The sequence below is a fragment of the Dasypus novemcinctus genome, chromosome 17 (assembly GCF_030445035.2).
Source record: "Dasypus novemcinctus isolate mDasNov1 chromosome 17, mDasNov1.1.hap2, whole genome shotgun sequence".
In the NCBI taxonomy this organism is placed as follows: Eukaryota; Metazoa; Chordata; class Mammalia; order Cingulata; family Dasypodidae; genus Dasypus; species Dasypus novemcinctus.
In genome coordinates, this window is record NC_080689.1 from 20777248 (window position 1) to 20800168 (window position 22921).

At 38.9% G+C, this 22921-nt stretch overlaps 1 protein-coding gene across 15 annotated transcripts in view; it reads left to right on the plus strand.

The window, feature by feature from the left end:
- The window catches only part of RASGRP3 (RAS guanyl releasing protein 3), a 107821-nt gene that overhangs the window by 39177 nt on the left and 45723 nt on the right, over nt 1-22921 (plus strand). For 9 of the 15 annotated variants that reach the window (XM_071208760.1, XM_012523071.4, XM_071208764.1 and 6 more), the window contains 4 exons: nt 16724-16855; nt 19589-19783; nt 20773-20875; nt 22712-22774. In XM_071208760.1, the coding sequence (XP_071064861.1) occupies nt 19714-19783; nt 20773-20875; nt 22712-22774 (236 nt within the window). In that variant the 5' untranslated portion in view covers nt 16724-16855; nt 19589-19713. Of the gene's footprint in view, nt 1-695; nt 1002-16723; nt 16856-19588; nt 19784-20772; nt 20876-22711; nt 22775-22921 lie in introns of all 15 variants that reach the window. The other 6 variants (XM_004452827.4, XM_058278387.1, XM_004452826.4 and 3 more) reach the window with 2 other exon arrangements.

Genomic DNA, 22921 nt, shown 5'->3' on the forward strand with positions numbered 1-22921 from the left:
TCACTGTGGTGAAATATTTCCCTTTGTGCCACTAACTCACTGTTTAAACTCAGGCAATCCTTTTATCTCCTTTATAAAATGAGATGGTGAACCTAGTACTGTGAGGAAAGTTCCCCTTGACAAGTGGAAGTTTCCTGTCTTTTCTACTCCCACCACCTCTTTCTCTATTAGATCTACAGAGTTTCCTCTGAGTAGCCAGAAAAACACTAGCAGAACACCTGAATGAGCAAAATGATGAAGCCAGGTGTTTGGAGCCCAGTGCTTGCAGGTGCACTGACCAGTGCACAACCCTTCCCTGGTTTCTGGTTTTTCTTTGTAGAGGAACATGCAACAACAAAGAAAGAGTACCAGCTCACCTTGGATAGTGTCACTAATAGTATAAGTCAATCATTATATCTAACTGCTAGAAATTATCCTGGAATTTGTCCACAAGGAAATTATCCTGAAAATTCTTGAAAATGATAATAAGTACCTGTAATTTACTCAGTTCTGACATGGAGAAGTCCCTGTTATTACTTGTAATAGCCAACAAATCCAAAGCAACTTAATGCTAAGAGGAAGTGGGACAGAGTGAAACTATATACTCACTATAGTGCATGGAATCTGAAAGTATATTTGCCACTAAGCATGCATTCATGCATTTTTTCTAAATAACTAGCCTAACCTATACTCTATTTTCCATTAAACTTTCCCAGAATCTACAGAGTACATATTGGGAGGCATTGGCACCAAGTCCCGTGCTCTTTCAGTATCATTAATGAACAGCTATTTTGTTGATTATGAGAACTTACCTCTAAAAGAAAACTACAGAAATCTGATTGAAAACCTTGGAAATAATCTAGACATTTTAAATGGAAATAAGGAATAAGTTATTAGCCTAACCAGGCTTGACAAATGCTCTAGAAATTCCCCAAACTACTTTCCTGCTGAAGGAAGAGGTCTTGCAATTTGAACATTTGGAGTGAAAACATGCCAGAAGCCTGAAGCACAGTAGCTGTCTGGTGAGTCTCCCTTTTCCAACCCACAAATAGTAACATTCTGAGCATCTGCACATAGAAGGGCCCACCTTAGCTTTTGCATCTGTGATGTTGGTGAGCAGCCAGATGAGTCTGTAGTAAGGACTCACAAATGCAAATGTCTCTAGGGCTCATTCCATAATGAGTCAAATGGATTATGGAGAAGAAAAATTCTCCATTTGGGAAAAGTGATATTTCACTTTCTTCTTAAATCCACCAAAAGAGGAAAAAACACATAGGTGGGGTAATAAATGCTTTCAGTACAGGAAGACAATCTAGGGTAATGAGGATTTGGAGGGACCTGCGAGGCAGTTGCTATTGAACTCCAGCCAAATGGTGCCCTATGGGGCTGCAGCCTTTGAATTGGTAGATCCACAATGAGCTAGAAGACTGGATTTTAGGTGAAAATTCTGATTTGTAAGTTTTGGGAACTAATTCAAAAATTTTGAAATTTTGTGAGAGACCACCCTGTACAGGCCTAACGAAAAACCTCTGTGGGCTACATCTGTCCAAGAAATTACCATTTTATAATCTCTGGGTACTGAGTGAGGAAGACTTCATTAGCTTGCATGATCTTCAGTTTGAAGAAAAACTAAGATTTGTGGCTTATTATTTGTGTGTCCTTAAAAACATTTTCTCAGATAAACAGAAATATATTTTAAAATTTTAGAATATTTGCGATGTCTAAAGGGCCACTCATTCTATTCTTTTCATAATTGCTAGAGCATGAGAGCCAGGGCTTTGGGTCCTGGCAGCAAGCATGATTCTGTTCTAGGACCCACAAGCACATCTGTGACATCACTGATGTCATGCACAGGGTGTCTGTACAGCCATCTTGCTATGAATATAGTGTTCAATAAAAAATTCATTGAAATGATTCAAATTGGGTCCATATGATTAAAAAAAATATGTGGAGATTTGGATATATCTAGATGACATAAAGAATTTTCTACCTTTTAAAAAATAGATATTTGGCAATTTGTAGGCAGCATGTTTTGAAATAAAAACCCTCTTATCTATACTCAAAATTAGATCTTGAAAAAAGGAACTATAGTCCCTGGGGAAAAAATGCTCTTACAACTTGGCCTCCCTTAACAATGCTTTGTATGTATGAAGGTGCTAAATTCTAGGTCTTGAGCCTTCCTTTGTTTTTCAGTTTAGATACAGCTTCAGATATTCCAGAAGTTTTTCCTAGTCATTCGTATTTTTACAATAGGTTGCCTTTTTCCTACCAAATAAACTATGTGGTAATAAGTTAAGAGATTTAAACATTTTTACTTGTATTTTTCTGTTTTAAAAATGCAATAAATAATTTGTATTGCATTTTGTAGAGAGGAAGTATCTTTTATCTACATGTTTGACAAATACTTTCAAATTTTGTACTATCCATAGTTAAAGGGTGATAACATAATGAAATAAATAAACACACGCCTCTGTTTCTTGGGCTAGGAATTAGAAACAAGTATTGAAAAGCCACTAGAGATGAGATATCATGAGGAGATAAAGACTGGCAGGGGACTAAACTGTGTGAACACACAGATTTGTGAAATCCCCACAAAATACCACAGAAGCTGGTGAGGTTCTCATTCTAAATTTAGTTCCCAGCTCGGTTTCACTTACTATTTCAACTCTTCAACATCCTTATTTTGACTAGTAGATCCATTAGCAAAACTTTTGGTGGAAATGTTTTTGTGTAATAACCACTCCTCATAATTGTTTTGGGGGATATTTATAACCATTTATTACCAGTCCACAGAAGGATGAATTTGAGACTCAATGGTACATTTGAACTATTACTTGATGTTTCTATGTGTATCTATTGCAATCTACTGGTCTTTAAACTCTTTGGAGACAGAGATGTGTCTCTGTATCACCTTGAGTACTTATCTCCTCTTATGTACTCAATATGTATTTCTTTAAAAAGTTAGATTGGCAAATTATCAATAAAAAATCCAATGGGCTGGTTTGTATGAATGTTTAGATACAGCTACTTGTATCCTCCCCAGATAATGAATACTAAAATGTAGGAAGATGATCACAGATATTTTTCATTTAAGAAATATGGAATTAAGGCAGAGTTAGTAGAAATGAGATAAAAACTAGTTTTCATTTCATGACCAAATTTTTAACCTATGCTACCTTTTTCACTGTTTTTCCTTTTTTTTTCAAAAAGAGTCTTTGGTAAAATACATGAGGTTTATGCATTTAAGATAAATAACAGAAATAGGAATCATTTTATTCCTTGGGTAGAGGGCATTTTTTTCATCATTATCCAGGAAAATAATAATAACAGCCAACACACTGAGACGGTACTATGTGCTATTTATTAAAGACTTTACTTGAATTAACTCATTTAATCCTCATAATAGCTCTACCACACAGATACTATTGTTATACTATTACATAAATAAAGATATGGAGATACAGTAAGGTTAGATAACGAGCTCAATGCCACACAGCTGCAAAGAGCCGATTTTGATCCCAGGCATCTGGATCTAGAGACCAGACTCTTAACCATAAAAATATACTCAGAAAAGAACTCATTAAAGAATGAAAAAAGTGCATAAAGTCAACACAAACCACACAGGAAAGGGCGATATTGGATTAGGTGGCATGGACTTCTGCAGAGGGTTTAGTTCTGATGTTTAGAACACGGTGGAGACCCGCTCCCACGCTCCATGCTTGTTGAGTGAAAGAATGAACACTCGAATGCTTTAACCTGATTTTAAGGCCTCCCCCTTCTGTGAGCTTTCCTGGTTTCTCACGCTGCTCTTTCTCAAGGCCGTTTTCTCTGCTTGCAGAGTTCTCCTTTTCTCTTCTCATGCTTCAAGGGCAGCTCAGGTCCGTGAGGCAGAACCTGCTTCCTTCTCACATGACTCTTTCATAGTGCCTGGCACAGCAATTTCTGTTCAAGTGCACCCCCTCCCTGATCCCAAGGCCTCTGAAGTCACCACCTATGCTTGGTATGTCCTTGTACCTCCATCACAGTGTTAATCTCAGTGTCTGGCACAGGAATAAGTGTTCATTAAAGAGATGAGAAAATGACTGGGAGATGTATTCAGTGTATTTTCATTCTCTTTAATAATCTCTAATATGTAATACCCAAAATCAGCCAGTCTGTCTTGAAATTCTACTCTGGGCCTGCTATATAAGAACTAATTCATTCAATAACACAACAATAAGATTACAGAAGAAAATTTGAGAAGGTTTAAAGACCACCTTCAAAGAGAAAGATGACAGAGAAAGATAAAGGCATGGTTTCTGCTCTTAAGAAACTACTGAAGAGATGGTGGAATAATTTAGTAACATAAATCATACCAAGGAAGTCCAAAGTCACCTAGATGAGACAGATGAGAAGAGGAGAATTCAAGTGGGCACTGGAAAGCGAGTACATGTTGGCCAAGCAGCCATATTGGGGGAGAGGGCATTCTGAAAAAAAGGAAATAATGGGTGCAAAGGCATAAGGACTATGAAAGGGAAGTTCATTTTATGGCAATTTAACATGTGGTGGAGTAAAACAGAGATGAGTAAAGAGGACAGGGAGTGAAGAGCCCCATTCCTGAAAGGATTTGTATGCCATGCAAAGGACTTTAGATTTATACAAGAGGCAATAAGGAACTATGGGAGAATTCTGAATGATGAGTTATGTGCTCAAACTGATAATTTAGGTTGATTGATTTGGTACCAATAGAGAGGAGAGATAAATAAGGAGTGAGAGTCTATCTAGAAGCCTGAAAAATCAGCCTTTGACCATACCAAGGAAGAGATAATGGAAGGCAGTGGAGATGAAAAGGAGTGGGAAATATTAGAAATAACTGGGAAGTAGATGATCAGACTTGGATACTGGGGATGGTAAAAGAAGGGTGCTAGGCAACCTAGATGAGTCCCACATTTCTGGCATGAAATATTGGGAGACAGGTTGAGTCATTACTGAAGGAACGGCGCATAGGAGGTAGAACAGTTTATGGAAGTATCTCAATTAAAAAGGTTTTTATTGAGACATAATTGGATATACAGAATTCATCCTTTAAAAGTGTACAAATCAGTGGTTTTGGTGTCTTCACAGAGCTATGTAACCATCTCTACAATCAATTCTAGAATCTTTCCAACAATCCAAAAAGAACACACACCCTTCCTCTTCTCCCCGCAAGACTTAGGCCACCATTAGTCTACTTTCTCTCTCTACAGATTTGTCTACTCTGGATATTTCATATAAATGGAATCATATGATATGTGGCTTTTGTGACTGGCTTCTTTCACTTAGCTTAATGTTTCAAGGTTTATCTATGGTATATAGCTGAAAAATACTCCATTTTATGGATGTAAATATTCTGTTTCTCTATTAATCAGTTAGTGGACATTAGGGTGGTTTCCACTTTTTAGCTATTATGAATAATGCTACTAAAAGCATTCATGTACAAACTTTTGTGTGGACATAAGCTTTCAGTTCTCTTGTGTATATATCTAGAAGTTGAATTGCTGGGTCATAAAGTAACTCTGTTTAACTTTTTGAGGAACTGCCAAATTGTTCTCCAAAATGCTGCACCATTTTACATGATCACCAGTACTGTAAAAGGATGCCAATTTCTCCACATCCTTGCCAACACTTGTTATTGTCTGTCTATATTAAAATAGCCATCCTAATAAATATGAAGTAGTGTCTCATTGTTGGTGTGATTTGAGTTTTCCTGATGACTCACGATAGTGAGCATCTTTTTGAGATTATTGGGCATTTGCATGTCTCCTTTGATGCAGTGTTTAGCCAAATAATTTTCCAAATAATTTGCTCATTTATTTATTTTTAAATTGATTTTTAAAAAAGATTTATTTAATTTATTTATCCCCCCCATCGTTGTTTTGTGCTTGGTGTCTGCTCTCTGTGTCCATTCACTGTGTGCTCTGTTTCTGCTCATTTTCTCTTTAAGAGGCACTGGGAACTGAACCTGGGACCTCCCATGTGGGAGAGAGGTGCTCAATCGCTTGAGCCACCTCAGCTCCCTGTTTTGTTGTGTCTCCTTGTTGCATCAGCTTGCTGTGCCTGCCCATTGTGCCAGCTCACAGTCTTGATTGTCTTCTCCAGGAGGCATGGGGAACCGAATGAGAGGTCCCTCTGGGGCCTCTCATGTGGTAGGCAGGAGTTCAATTGCTTGAGCTACATCTGCTTCCCTATTTTTATTTATTAAGTTTAAGATACCTATAGGACATCCTGGTAGAGCTATCTAGAATGCAGATGGATATATGAGTCTGACATCTAGAAAAGAAGTCAAGGCCTGAAATACACTTAATTATAAAAAATTGCTACCATTTATTAAGCATCCACCATATGTTTAACATTTTCCATACATTATTTCTAATCCTCAAACAACCCTTACTAATAGTTATTATTATTGCTCCAATTTTACAGCTATGAAAACTTACCCAAAAGCTGAGTAAATCTCGCCTAACCTTGCTTACTAGTACCGTCAGAGTAGTTTTGGTGAAGGGTGTGTGTGTGGGTTGGAGGAGAGGGGATTGGACAGAGTTTGATTTAGAGGGTGTGAAGAGGGGACGAAATAGAGCCAGCATATTCTACTTGACTGTGAGGATGGAAGAGAAAGGAGAGGCAACCAATACAGCATGTGTGTGTGTGTGTGTGTTTGAGAGCAGAAAAATGGCTCATGTTTACTTACAAAGGGTAAGACAAGGAGAGTTTAAAGCTAAAGGAGTAGAGGGGAAAAGTGATGGGGCGCAGATGCCTGGAGGGGGTGAAGAGAGGCTGAGTTGGCCTCTTCCACTGAGAACAGAGAGAAGAAAAGCAGGGGTGCAATTGCTGGTGGGGAAATACCCTCCCTCGGGACTCTCCTTCATTCGTGCTGAACTGTTCACAGGTTAGTAAACTCTAATTCATTCATCTCCCCTCTTCTTTTATAACTAAACCAATGCGATCTTTATTCCCATTCCTTTTAGTCTCCTCTAACTCTTTGTCAGATACTTCACAAGAAGTTACCTTTCTCTCCCTCTCTTTTTCTTCCCCTCTCTTCTCTCTAGATCTGCTAATGAGTTCACAATCTCCACCCAACTCTACCGTCTTTGGGAGGCACAATGTTCTAAAGGCTGGTTTGGCAAGCTCAGGAACCAGTGCTATCAGCCCCCAGGGCCCTTGAGACCTCCCAAAGTTCTTTGCAGCATATGGCAGGTCTCTATCAATCTCCTGTCCCTCTCACATAAATCTGCTATTAATCCATTTATAATATTCTTCTAATAGGAAAATATATTCTAAATTCCAAATGCCAATTTACAAATTTATTTTGAAACATTTTGCAATTTTAGGACTTCTTTTATTTTTTTAGAAAAACTGTTTATGCCTTTAACATTTTTTTCATTTGGATTTTTTTGTTCGGGTAAGGAAAGCAAGGCAATATTTCTCTCATGTTACAGGTTATGAAAGTGAGCCTTAGAGAAGTTAAATGGGACCTACGATACTAGAGAAACCTTGTCACTTATATTTTCTCTTTTGTAGGTATGCGCTGTGATTTCCTTTCACGAGTAAGGGGAAATGAGTTCATGTTTTAGATTTGAGGAAGATCTATGACTGGCCTCTTGAGCTTTACCTTCCATATGGAGAATGGTAGAAATATTTGCTGTAGGAGAAATATTTGCTAAAATAAAAGACAATGACAAAGTTGTTGGGGAAGCCTTCTAGTATGATTTCAAGCTTGCAAATTTAATAGCGATGACAGAAAGAATTTTTAAGACACTTCTTTTGGTTCCTGTTCTTTCCTTTCACTTGGGCTCAATAAAAAAGACTAGTTCCAAATTCCTGATTCAAAGGTAATTTCTAACTTTTAACATCCCATAAAATTTCTAATTTTAACATCCCATGAAAGGGGAGTGGATGTGGCTCAAGCAGTTGAGCACCTCTCTCCCACATGGGTTTGGCTCCTGGTGCCTCTGGAAAAAAACCAAAAAACAAAATTTGAAAACAAGCAACAAGCAAATCAAATGATAGGGCCAACTCAGGGAAGCTGATGTGGCTCGTTGGTTGAGTGCCAGCTTACATACTGGTTTCTAAATGGCAAAAATGTTTTCATGTAGGTGATGACATAGTACAGTTTAACTTTAAAAAAGAGAAATTAAATACTACATCTTCATGGGGTCTATATCTATATAAACAAAGTTAGCATCAGAACAATGTAGGAAATTTAGTTGCTGAAGCTTATCACTATCAATAATGAAATTTGAATAGTAAAATGAACAATGATTTTTTATAAAGATTGATTGATTGATTTCCTTTCCCCTCCCACACCCTGCTGTTTTTGCTGTCTGTGTCCATTTGCTGTGTGATCTTCGGTATCTATTTCTCTTTTCTGTCTTCTCTTCTCTTTCTCCTCTAGGATTCAGAGGGATTCAATCCTGGGGACCTCTGATGTGGAGAGAGGTTCCCTGTCAATTATACCACCTCAGTTCCTAGTCTCTGCTGAGCTTCATCTTGACTCTCTCCTTTGTCTCTTTTGTTGTGTCATCATCTTGTAGCGTGTCTCCCTTGCATGGACGGGCACTGGCTCATAGTGTGGGTACTTGGCTTGCTGTGCATGTACTTGGCTCACCACGCGGGCACTCGTGCAGGCACGTGGCTCACTGCATGAGCTCTGGCTCACCACACGTGCACCCACGTGGGCACTGGCTCACCATGCAGGCACTAGCTCGCCATGCGGGCACATTTCCTCTTCTTTTTTTTTTTACCAGGAGGTCCCGGGATCAGACCCAGGTCTTTCCTTATGGTAGGCAGAGGTCTTATCACTTGAGCCACATTCCGCTTCCCAATAATGATTTTTAAGAAGCAGCATTGTGCAGCTCTGATGCTGTTCGTAGGACTTTCACTTATTTGAGCCTTATTTTAAAATCCAAGACAGTATGCCTTTAATCCAATCCTTTTTCTGTGTTATCAGCTAGAATTTGCCCTTGTTCTAAATATTGTCTTAAAGATGTTCTTATTCCTTTTTTGTGTGATGATATGTTCTTGATAGTGGGCTGCTCATAAAATCTAAGCTATATGCCCAGTCTGGCTTTGTGCTAAAATATGTCCAACCACTCACTGTCTGGCATTTAGTTTGCTAAAGCCTGCCAATGCAATATACTAGAAAGGGGTTGGCTTTTATAATAAGAATGTATTAGGGCAAAAGCTTGCAGTATGGAGGCTGCAAAAATGTCCAAATCAAGGCATCATCAGAGATGCTGTCTCACTGAATTGTAGCTGAGGGCGAGCAGGCACATGGCAGCATCATCTAAAGCTGCTTTCTCTCGGAGCCCAGCTGTGGGTCATCGAGCACATGGCAGGGCATCATGGCAGCCTGCTCATCTCTCCCTTCTCCTCTGCCTCAGTCTCTTTCAGCTTCAAGCTGCTCCACGGACCCTGCCTCTTGGAGGCCCCATTGCTTCGGCTCTGGGCTGCCCTCTCAGCCTCTTGGGGTTTCTCTGTCTTTCTGCAGCTGTAGGCGATTCTGGAGTCCTCTCTCCTGTGGCAGGGTAAAATGGCAGCTCTCTTTCTCTGTGTTAGGTTTATATAACATTCCAGTAAAAGGATTAATACCCACCCACAGTCTAATCAAAGGCCCTTAGCTGAAGTGATCTAATCAAAAGTGACCAAATCAAAAAGTTCCTTTTCTGAATCTGACCAAAAGGTCCCACATCAAATATGTTTACAGGCACAGGAATGGGTTCTCTTTAAGAATAGGATTTTCTGGGGTCCACAAAAGACTCAAATCAGGACACTGAATATGCCTGTATTTTCTGTTTTGGTTTTGTGACTCAAAACTCAATTCTCTCATGTGTCTCCTCTTTCAGGAAAACTTCCTAGATGTCTTTAGATTGAATTCAGTCCCAATTCTATGCTCCTGTAATGCCCTGGACATGTGTCTCTGTCACTGAATTTAACAGGCTCATTGTCTAACAATAATCAGTTTATAATCTGTATCCCCCAGTGGGTTGTGGGCCCTTGGTAACGGGCACTTTACAGCTCCAGCCCATAGCATAATACTTAGAGTTAATAGACATGCAATAAACATTGGCTCTTTTGCTCAGCCACCAAATACCTTTCTTTGAGGACATGGAGATATTTTTGAAAGCAATCTTTCATTATCATTATGCTAGTGCTTCTTTCTGTATTCCTATGTAGCAGCTGAGAACTCAGATTTTCAAATCCTTTCCCAGTGTTTTCAGAGACTGGCAGCTTCCACCCATGGCCTGGAGAGAGAGTTGGCCTTCTTTGGTAGGTTAGAGAGAGATTTTATACTCCCACCTCTGTCTTCTATTCATATTTGCTTGCTTTTTAGAGGCTTTCTGTATAATGTCTTCATTCCTTTGGGTCTGCTTCTGGGTAAATTCTATCCTCTGGGGTTGTCATCTGGCCCAATGGGAGACCTCCTAAGAGTTCTGCTCAGCCAACCCAGTCACTGAAAATGTATTCTTGTTCATAGAGCACGCTTGTGCTCGTGCCGGAGGGGTGCGGAGGGGCCCAGGCACCGGCTCTCATTGGATAAAGAGCTTAGCACAGTGAGTCACATGGAGAACACTTAGAAAGTCTCTTCTTTGTCTTCATCTTATTCCTATTCCTATTATGAAACTCATTCTGAAGTAAATGGAACAAAGGGGAAAGGAAATGTGATCTTATTTCAGGAGATTTAGGATCAGGTCATTCCAGAGCATCTGGGCCACAGACAGAATTCTTTTTTTTTTTTTTTTTTTTTAATTTTTTTATTTTTTATTGACTTTGTAATAATATTACATTAAAAATATATATGTGAGGTCCCATTCAACCCCACCCCCCCACCCCCCCTCTCCCCCCCCCCCAACAACACTCGTTCCCATCATCATGACACATCCATTGGATTTGGTAAGTACATCTTTGGGCACCTCTGCACCTCATATACATTGGTTCACATCATGGCCCATACTCTCCTCTATTCCATCATGTAGGCCCTGTGAGGATTTACAATGTCCGGTGATTACCTCTGAAGCACCATCCAGGGCAGCTCCATGTCCCGAAGACGCCTCCACCTCTCATCTCTTCCTGCCTTTCCCCATACCCTTTGTCCATTATGTCCACTTTTCCCAATCCAATGCCACCTCTTCTATGTGGACACTGGATTGGTTGTGTCCATTGCACCTTTATGTCAAGAGGAGGCTCAGATTCCACCTGGATGCTGGATGCAATCCTCCCATTTTCAGTTGTAATCACTCTAGGCTCCATGGTGTGGTGGTCAGACAGAATTCTTATGAAAATAATGTTGGCATCTTCAGGATAGAAAAACATGGTCTTTAAACACACACACATACACACACAAACAAAAACAAAACACTGTTTTCCTAAAGCTTAAAAATGTAACTCTGGAGTTAAACAGCTAGTTCTGGATCTTATTTTGGTAAACTATTTACAGTTTGAATGTTGCCCTCGCAGGCCATAAACCTTCAAGGTGGTTGAATGTGTCCATCTGGAAACCACCTGATCGTACGTGTCTGGAATGTGTACATATGGCTTCTCTTCCATGCTCTGCTCCAGCCAAGTGCTGGGAGAATCTCTCATTGGTCAGAATTTGGAATTTCATGATATTTATTACTAGAGCTTCTTCAAGACTCTCATTTTTCATTTAACTCATGTCGGGTAGCTGTATATGTGTTTAGTTGTCAATATTAAATAAGGACGAATAACCAAGAAAGAATAGATAATACAGCTAGACTTTGTTACTCAACTGTTAACAAAAATGCAATGAGGCATTGTAAGATGAGCTCTGAGCTTGTTATTGACTTCCCTTCAGCTCTTGGTACCAGTGATTCCCTGAATTGCCAAGCTTGCTGTAGTAATAATGATTATGCATTTTCAGACAATGGATCCAGTGATACAATGTTTAGAAACTAAGCACAGGGAATAGTAAACATTTGTTCTAAACAGTGTCTAGAAATTGATCCAAAAGGCAAGTCTTAAAACAGCTAAAATTTGTATGGATAGTGGAAAAATACACATTTTTGAAGTAGGAGAGATCTTGTTTTGCAATTAAACTAGCAACAAGATATTGTTGCTAATTTAACTTGCCTGTGCATCTGTTTCCTTATCCAAGGATTTGGGATAATACTTAGCTTTCAGGGTATTTTAAAGTTTAAACAAAATGCAAGTCATCTTCCCAACATTATGTCTATCATCGTACATGCCATCAACAAGTGGTGCTTGTGGGTGCTCTTATTATTGCCCCATTTCCTAAAATCTAGGACATCTTTGATTAGTAATGTCATATTAATTTAGTAAAAGCTCTTCACAGAGAAAAACAAATAGCAAGAAAAAACATTTTAAAAGTCTAGGAAAACCCCATTACCATGTTGAATAAATCCATCCAAGGCAATAGGGGAAAATTAGTTTTAGAGATGAAAAATACAGTATTATCCATGGCTACTTTCTATTAACATTGTTAAATAATTTGACCTTTAGGGATATTGCTCCACTATCCATAAACATGGGGTATTTTATTCACATTATTTTAAATTATGACCCATTTGCTCTGTTTTAACTTTACTGTACACGCCGGGCTCCTTTCCTAAGTCCATACTATCCCAGTGGGTTTGTGCTGAGAACAATTTTGACAGTAACAGCAATGAGACTTTGGTGGAACATGCATGGAGGAGCAAATGACTGAAGGAAAATAATGTAGAAAGAGAAATAAATTCAAAGAACTGAGGGCTGAAGTTGAAGGAAATCAGAAGGAAAATGAAAATTAAGACCAAGACCAATGCATAAAAAGCAAAGAATAACAAATATAAAAGTAAACTGAGAAAAAACAGTAATAAGATGTTAGATTTATGACCTTTTTTTTCCCCCCACTAGTGTCTTACTTCCTCTTCACAATATCAAGCAAATTTAGGTGAAATGGGAGTGAGGTTCCATGCCATAGTGATGACAACACTTGGTACGTGCCAGCCATGCTTTAGTTCTGGGGTTCACATTTATGGAAGAATGACTAGACCATAATCGCAGAAACTCAGAACTTCTCCTTCAATACAGAAGAAATGTGGCTTATCAGTTGTTCCAGAAAAGTTACTTGAAATAATTTCAGAAATATAACATGAGTGGTTAGTGCAATAGCCTCAAGAAAAAGGAACACTCACTGTTTGAACTTCCTCTCAAAACAAACTCCAGCAGGAAGAGAAAGGTCAGCTCAGTACTCCTAAAGGAAATAATCCCAATACCCCTGGTTTCCTTCTTCTGTTCTCCATGATGTCTCTTGCAAGTTTTCTTCACTCCATAAACCTCAGACCTGCTCCCAACATGCCTTCTAGCTGATAATCTTGCCTCCTTCTGATTAGAGTAAATGGAAGTCACCGCACGTCCTCAACTTCCTGCTACCCAAACTAGAAATCTACCCTATGTATATGCCCTGTGTTCTTTTTCCTTCCTGCTGTTACAATGAAAGAGGTGACCCTCCACTTTATCCAGGGTCAAACCCTTCACCTGTGCCTGGATCCATCACTCTTATCCTTCTAGGGACTTTGTTCTGAGGACTAACTTCCCTCTCTCCTGTCCCTCCAGTTTTTCTTTCCACCAATTCTTTTCCATAAGCACTTAATCATGCTGAGGTCTCAAGTCAGAGCTCAGTAAAGGGTATCCAGAAGTCAACTCAATATTTCCCCCTAGATGTCTCAGGTATCTCTAACTCAATTGTCCAAAAAAATGAACTCATCCTTTACCTGCCGTGAACTTCTACTCCTTCCCTCTCTTTAATTTCTGAATCTCAGGGTAATAGCACCATCATCCATCCAAATGGCTAGCTAGAAATTTGGGAATATTCTTGATTCTTTCTTCCTGCTCATTCCCCAGGGCCAACCCATCAGTAAATCATGTGGTATCTATCTTCAAAATATATTCTGTAACCAATCACTTAACTCCCATGGCCATTCTCTGGTTTAGATAACCATCGTTTCATGCCTGGATGGTTTGCAATTGGCTCCTAACAGGTTTCCCCATCCTCAGTGTGGGTCTTTACTAATCTCTTCTCAATATTGAACCCGTAGGGATCTTTAAAAAATACAGATATAGTCATGCTCTAGTGCTTAAAACTTTTAAAACAGTGGATTCCCATTGCCCTTCAGAGAAAGTCCATACTCAATACAGTTTATATAAGCTACTCCTACTGAAGTTTTAGTCTCATCTCTTGCCACATTCCACACTCAGTCACTTAAATGTCTTTCCATTTCTCTTAGTCACCATCCTCTCCCTTATCTCTGAGTCTTTGCACATGCTGTTCTCCCTGTGGGGAACTCTCTACCTACCATCTGCCTAGCTATTTCCACCCCATCCTTTAGGTTCAACTTAGATAGAACTCCTTTCACCCCTAGACTCGATTAGTGCCCCACCCCAACCACCAGGTTCTCCATGGGGTACTTTGTTATAATTACTTGTTTAATTCTTTGCTAGAGCATGAGAGCAAGAATTGTGTCTGTCTTGCTCACCAATGTACCCTTCCCTCTTCTCCTGACTCCTAACCCTTACATACCAGTTGCTCACTTAATGTTTCACACCTAAAAGATCCTTAGCAAATATTTGTCAAATACATTAATTATCATTCAGGGTTTTATTATCATTTTTCTTACCAACATCCATAATCTCGATTATCCTGTGGCTTCTCAGCACTTTTTAAAAAAAATTTCTCTCCCATCCCCGCCCCCCAGTTGTCTGTTCTCTGTGTCTATTTGCTGCATCTTCTTTGTCTGCTTCTGTTGTTGTCAGCGGCATGGGAATCTGTGTTTCTTTTTTGTTGCGTCATCTTGTTGTGTTAGCTCTCCGTGTGTGCAGCAACATTCCTGGGCAGGCTGAACTTCCTTTCGCACTGGGTGGCTCTCCTTACGGGGCGCACTCCTTGCACATGGGGCTCACCTATGTGGGGGATACCCCTGCGTGGCACAGCACTCCTTGTGCATCAGCACTGCACGTGGGCCAGCTTCACACAGGTCAAGGAGGCCCGGGGTTTGAACTGTGGACCTCCCATGTGGTAGACGGATGCCTTAACCACTAGGCCAAGTCCACTTCCCATCTCAGCACTTTCTTATCTCCCATCTGTGGCTTGCATATTGCCAGAACAGAGTGCTATGACACTGTGATCATTAATCCTTGAGTCTTAATGGTTTGTAACAGTTACCACTTGTTTTCACCAAGGATTCAGGCATTGAGATAAACCTCCTTGCTTCTATCTGAAGGTCATCTGAATATAAAGATATATATCTGGTCATTATATAAAATGACAATATCTACCATTAGGAGGGAAGAGTTTGCGAGAGTTTTTGCTGATTTGTTTGCTTTTTATCCCAATAGAAATAATACTACAGGAAAGACCATATTTGGTCTAATATGGACATCATTTCAAAACCAGTGGTTACTTGCTAGATATAGCATTTCTCTTTATAAATCCTACAATTCTAAAGCCAGGAGGAGCTTTCACTGTCATTTTGTCATACTTCCTAGACACCACCTGGAAATTTAGTCTATAACATCCCTGACAGTTATTACCTAGCTTTGGCTTGTGAACTTTCAAGAATGGAAATCCATTGCTGATGTAGCTACCTGGACCACTCTCAGATGCAAGTTGTCACAATATTTTTCCTTCTATTTCCTTTTCCCTTCTCCAAACTAATATCTGTCTTCTTGTCATTTCCACAAATCAGTCTTCTTCTTAAACTTAAGTTCTCCACTTAAAAGCCTTTAAGTGTTGGAACTGCCCTCTCTGAGTATTCAGGAACCTGTGATGGTGGATACCCCACTATCCCTTAAATAATCTAGTAAAGTAAATGGCATTCATGGTATTTTCTTCAGAGGTAAGTAAAACTTTCCCCATTTGCTTACCAAAGTTAAAATCTTAAATGTTGAACTTAAAATTCCTGCATCAGGAGCCTGGGTGTTAAATTATATCTGTTAATGGTAGGTTACATGGAATTAGCTCTCTTTCACAATTTCTGAAATTAGGAGCACAGGTAATCTTACAAGGACTCATCATCCCAGGTAATCTTACAAGGACTTTTTTGAAGATAGAGGCTTCAAGAGTCGTGTTAACGACAGTCTTTTTGCTACGTGAACATATCATGGCCTGTGGTCATTGCACCTAACAGAACCCTGTGCCCCTGGAATAATTCAAGCACTGGGGGAAATTGGGCTTATTGTGTCCTTTTCAGATGTGGAAAAAAGTGTTTATGCTAAAGAACAAGAATTTTCATCTCAGCCAAAGAGTACCTACCAACATGCAAGTTCTAAGCCATTTGGAGACTAAACAACCTAGAGAACTTGACGGTCCTTTTGAGTTGGTCAGGAGTGATGTTGAGTCAGAATTTGATGATTCCCATAACATACTGTTTTAGAGATTTACTAACACTCCAAAGTCAGTGTTTAGAAATTCTTAATGAGTAATCCACTTGTTTTGATATGAGCATATTTGGACCAGAGTAGTATTTTACACTGCATGTATAAAATTTGGTTTTACCACATTTATGGGTTTTTAATAAGTTGAATTTTTACAAATAGTTTTAAAAATATGTCACCAAGAAACATTTTGAATTTTTTCCTTTTTAATTGATTTCGTGGGTGAAGTTTCGACAAAAAAACTCAAAGTTTTTGGAAATGTCTTAACACAGTGTGGATTCTTTTGGGTTTCCATTATTTACCTCTGTTTGGGGGTTTCTTTACACTCTTTTATCAGGTTCTCTGAAATACTTATTATTCAAGTTGGACAAACCAGTTCTACAGACTGCTTCCTCTATGCCTTTCCCAGTGATGATAACTGCCCTTGAATTTCTTACAGTCCTGGAAATCTATCTGCGTGAAAAAATAGGTAAGTATTTTTTTAAGCTATCATAGATTATGTAAGAAACTCCCCTAAAAATAAATATGTGTAGCAAAACTAAAAGAAACATGCCATGATATTAACAAGAGTTGTTTTTGGATGATGAGATCATGCTAATTTTTATTTCCTTCCTTTTTTTCTTATTGTCCTATTTTTAATAATGACTGTATACTGCTTTAACAAAAAAAGAAACTGCTTTTGAAAAAGTATTTGTAGACACAATAATGTCTACACATATGAAATGAGATCTCAGGTGACAGTATACTAAGTGGGAACACAGACACATCTATTGATTGTAGAAACAGATTGTAACCCAAGAGCTCGGGTCACCTGCCTCATCCTGTGCCAGCTTCTTTACAGATCCCAAAGAGAACTCCAGACTTCGTGAGAGGACTTTGGTACCAGGTTATCTCCAAACTCTTGTGGGGAGGGCCACTCCATCCCCAAACAGCTCAACTGAATAATCTTGGTTTTAAGCTGAGAAACCCATTTAGTTAATCTAGGCTATTCGTTCTAGACTACTATTCAGTGGACATATTAGAATAAGATGAAAAAAGTCTTTACATACGTGAAGATAATGAAACTTGGTGAATTGTCCAGTCTTGACTTTTAATGGAATTCACAGTTCTTACATTAGAGAAATCAAAGAAATGCTGCTTCAAAATGTCCTGGAGGTACAAGTTCTTATTACGAATCTAGACAGATTACATTATGTCTAGAAACCAGGTAGGAATTTAGCGATGTTCTCTAAAAACTGCTGTAAATTAGTAAAACAAACTTTAAAATATAACCTTTTAAAAATTACAGCACATACATACACAAACAATTACATACTTAAAGACGGAGTTTTGACAATTTTTATATCATTCATTTCTTCATCTATCCATCCACTCATTCATTCATTTAACAAATGTTTTTTTTTAGTATCTTTCATGTGAGGGGCACAATCTTGGGCGTTGGGTATACATCAGAGAACAAATGCAGAAAAATTCCTATGTTCATGAAGCTTCCATTTAAGAGTCAGAGAGATTTAAAAACAAACAAGTAAAATATATAGTATGGCAGATGGTGATAAGTGCTATGGAGAAAAATAAATCCAGGAAGGGAGATAGAGCACGTCAAGTGGGAGGGAGGCAGTGGTGTTTTAAATAGGGCGGCCAGGAAAGGCCTTCCTGATAAGGTAACTTTGTTAAGAGATTTAAAAGAATTGGTCCCGGATGAATTTAATATTCCCCTTTCCAAAATATTTGAACAGCGGTAGTGGGAGAGTATCGGTCAGTGTTTCTGTTATTTTTGAAATATCTGTGGTCTTTCTGTTCTAAGAGCAGTACTTTCAGGACAAAAATGTCCACATTTTCCCTCAAAAGTTATCTGCCCAGTGAACAGACTCACCCAAATGCCGCTTGTTAGTGATCCCTTTGAACCGCTGCAAGCTTACGTATGGACATTAGAATTTTCCTACTCACTCATGTTTTTGCCTTCTGAAATTGGCTGTGAGCCCCCTGAAAGCAGGGGTGGGACAACAGCTTATTCATCTTGCAGCCTCAATGCCTAGCTCAGTGCCTGGCATGTATCAGGTGCTCTGTGATTGCCAGTTGAACAAATAAAGTTTGAGAGTAAAATGAACATTGACTTAAACAGTTCATGAGCTGAATCCTGAGAGCCCTATTTACCTACCACATTACGCAAGTCTTATTCCATGACATGCCACTTTTCCAAGCCCTGTAGGGACTTGGAATCAGGGACCTGTTCTGTAAAATAAAATGGCAGTGCCTCCTTAATGGGATACTTTCAATATAAGCAGCTATTAGAGGTTGCTTCCAATCACATTTCCCACCATAACGGTGCTGCTAAATGGGATAGCTGCCATCCCCACATTTTCTTTCTACCTCTTCTCTTTTTGAGAGAATGTGGAGGGGTGAGATTCTTCACAGAAGATTAGGGGTCAAAATTATGACACCTTGTGATATATCCATACCTGGAGGAGAAATAAAAAGGAGAAAGGAAGCCCAGAATCTTTCTTTTATACGGGAGTCATGGTTCTGGCCTTCAGTGATTGTGTGACTATGGACAATGTGCTGGATCTCTGTGGAGCCCATGACTTGTCTGTATATTGGGAATAATAATTATAGCGTCATAGCACTGTTGTGAAGGTCAAATTAGATAACGTAACTAAAGCACAGGGTATGATGCCTAGAATATCATGCAGTATGTAATGAAAATGTTCAATAAATTAGTGATCCTATGTTTACTACGAATACTGATGTTACTAGTAGAGAACTTAGGCAAATAGAATTTTTACAGTTGTCAAACATTTATATGATCATTGAGGAGAATATTCATAAGTATGTTTGTACTTTAAAACTTATCTCCTGGGAGATGTGATTCAAAGACAATTATTAGTAATACTATTAAAACAAATAACATTTATAATATTCTCAAATGCCTCATAACTTAAGAAAATGAAAAAATCCAAAATAAGTAAGTATAAAAATTTGTTTTTTCAGTTGCAAACTGACTAGCGTTTAACAGGGGACATCTTTCTGGTTTCAAAGCACCGTAATGCTAAGGAACAGCTTAACCAGCATTTGGCTGTCATCATCATTGATGTAATCTCAGTCACTTTGATGCTTCTTTTGTCTAAAGGTACACTAAATGGGAGTCATCATCCTTTCAGGTAGGAAAGTGAAATGGGGTGTGAGCCTTCCCTTTTTTCTTTAGAGTTTTCTTGAAGTACAGCGAAGAACAGAGGTCACCACCAGGCCCTAAGATCACCAGCTTGATTATGAAGATGGTCTACCTGATGCTGAAAATGTCTCTAGTTTTTTGACAACGGCTAAACAACCATGGGGTCAGGTGGACTTGGGAAAGCAGCGACATTAGATGAACTGCTGAGCACTTGTATCGAGATGTTTGGTATGCATCTTCTCCTTTCATCGCTTCTGTGCATCTTGATGCTATTGCTTCCTTCTATGCAGATGCAAGTGTTGTTTGTGGAACAGAGTTCAATCTTTATGCCTTGGTATGCAGGATCTTTTTGATTGACCCCCAATCTATCTCTCCAGTACCACTGCCCTCTGCATTTCCTTCCCTTTACTTTCCACTCTTCATACCCCACACCCAGCCAAACTTCTGTTAATGTTTCTTAAACATTTCCTGCACGTCCTACCTGCTGCCTTAACCATACTCCTTCCACTGAAATTCCGCTTCAGGGCAGAATTTTTCAAATCACCACTCCTAATTGCCCTGTCAGGAATGTGGGTCACCTCCTCCAACTCCTACAGTCCCTGGTAACTTTCTTATGGCATGTGGTGGAGGGTACTGCAACCACTGCTTGGTCTTTTCACTTAGGCAAGTGGGGGTAGGTAACACAGTCTGCTATATTCTATATTTGCACATATCTTTTATCTCCTACTAGATTAAAGACTCTAACAGTTGTATCCTTTTTATATTGTTGTTTTGTATCCACCTCAGCATTTTGGGTAATTCGTTTGGAGAAATGGTTGCATAGGAGTTGTTTGTTGAATTGATCACGATAGTACTCAATTACAGTTAAAACAGACTGGGTTGCCAGGTAAATGTAGGATGGCCGGTTAAACTTGAATTTCAGATAATCAACAAATTGATTTTTTATAAGTTTGATACAAATAAAAGCATGGGATATTCCTATACTAAATATTATCTGTTGCTTACCTTAAATTCAAATTTTATTGGGCATTCTGCATTTTTATTTGCAAACCTGGCAACCTTAAGCCAGAGGAAGTATGAGACCCACCTTAACTTGCAAGAAGTGGCAGGTAAAAGACCTGTGAGAAACCTGTGACACTATTGGGTCTCTACTGGTTTCAGAAAAAGAGGAGCAGCACAATTGCCACCTCACTCTTTTATTATTATTTTTTTAACAGATGACAAGGGAGAGCTGAACAATAGTTATTTGCCAAGAATAGTTCTACTGATGCACCGATGGTATTTATCTTCTACTGAATTGGCGGAAAAACTTCTCTGCATATATCTTTTCAACTGCTGTGTAATTTTTACAAGGATAAATCTAGTTCTGTGTTTAGATAGAGTGTCTGCCCAAAGTCAGTAAATTAAGATGAATAAACAATCCAATCAGGTATCCAACTGTTTTGTGAATATATATAGATGTCCAGACAAAACATCTAGATGATGGAATGGATAGTTGACTATCCATCTGGGTGTTTTGGCTGTACTTGAAAATGACCACAAATAAATAGTAAAATAATACATAGCTATAGGATGAATGTTTCTAATTTGTCGTAAGCATCTCTGCTCTGAGTACAATGAAAGACTATTTAAACTTGATCAGTTACCTAATTTATTCCTTCTAGGATGCAAAATGATGGGACTAGAAGATAGAGCATAGACATGTGGTGATGCCAGTCAAAATGATAGGTTATGGCTAGAGCACAAACATCGCCCAAGTTTCTCCTCTTCTCCTGCTGGCAAGATACAAAGATCAGCCTGGCAGGTTTACTGTAATTTGTTGATAGATAATAATTTTAGATTTCCTTATGATGTAAAAAACATAGAAACCACATTCTATAATAAAAGGTGTCTTTGAGTTCACCACTTTTGTTGATAATGCTGTCCTGAAAGGTGTTTGAAAACCAAGCGACTGAAAATGGAAAAATGGTCCACATTTAAAAGGAAGTTCTGTTTCCTAAAATCTACTGCATATTATACAATTTCCACATTGGTTCCTACAGTTTCCATCTTCCTCATGTCAAGAGGACACTAGCAAAGCCTTTGGTGGGTGGGAAGCTTTATGGGGCAGCAGGACCCGGCCGGGAGAGGGTCCATCCAATGCTGTCAGAGCCTGCCACTGCTGTCTGGGCCAAGAGGGGCTCACTTCAAGTCCCCTCCATTTTTCATTCCTCCTCTTGGTCCACTCCCTTACACATACACAGCCTCAGGGTCCAAAGGGATATTAGAGAGGGTAGTGGGCATTTACCTTGAACAGAGGTCCCCAGAAGTAAGCAGGATCCTAGTCCTCAAAGGTTTAAAACTCTATGTGGCCCACCTTTGAAGGGAGGGCCTAGAGCAAGATGGAGGAGATTGGATGCACTGAGACCCTGTGGCGCCCCAGGACCCAAACAGTGTCCAAACAAAGTGCCCACAAACACCGTTCTTACCCACAGTAGGCCCACTGGTGTATGAAACACAAATAAACCAGGATACTTGGGCATAGTATAGTCTAATATGTGATTATACAGATTATATAAAATTTGAAGACTTCCTATGAACCTACATTTCTTTAAATTTTCTGGCCCTTGGCTTCCTTGTTTGCTGCATTCCACAGTGCCAGGCATATAGCAGGAACTCAATAAATATTTGTTAAAAAAGAGTATCAATGAATAGACTTGAGAATAAATAACAATAAAACCTGTGTATTAATATACCTCAAAATGATCTTTGCTGATATTAAAGAAATAAGTGTATTTATAAAAGACCTTAATTCTATATTCAAAAAATTTTTTCATCTTATAATCCTGTATGCTTTTGATTAAAATGTACTTCAGTTTTAATTATCTATAGGTAGCAGTATATTTTAAATTATGGTTAGTCCTTATCAGTTGGTAAGTGTTCAGGAAGGTAAAACTAGTTTTAAAAATGTCCTCCTCTCCAGATCAAAAATTACATCCCAGAGCAATAACAAAGCAAGTTTTGAAATTATCAGAGACCACACATCTCCCCCTTTTGAGTGCCTTATACTTCCAGTGGCCCCAGTATGGTCTTATTAGGGATTTCTTTAAATTGGTGAAGGAGTTGCAGGTAGGTACAAGGTAACACAGTACAGATTTTTTTCTTTAACAAATGTACGTATCGAAATGCCAGTGGAACAAGCTGCAATGAATTTCGATTAAAGATCTGCTATTTCATGAGGTAAATATCCTTGCAAATTTAGTTGCATCTGGTTTCTGGTTATGGTATAGCTGAAAATACCCTTTCCCCCAAAGCAGCAGACTTAGTTTGCCAAGAGAATCAACTCCGATTCCCCTTTTTATTGACTTTGTGGAAATTGGTCCTTGT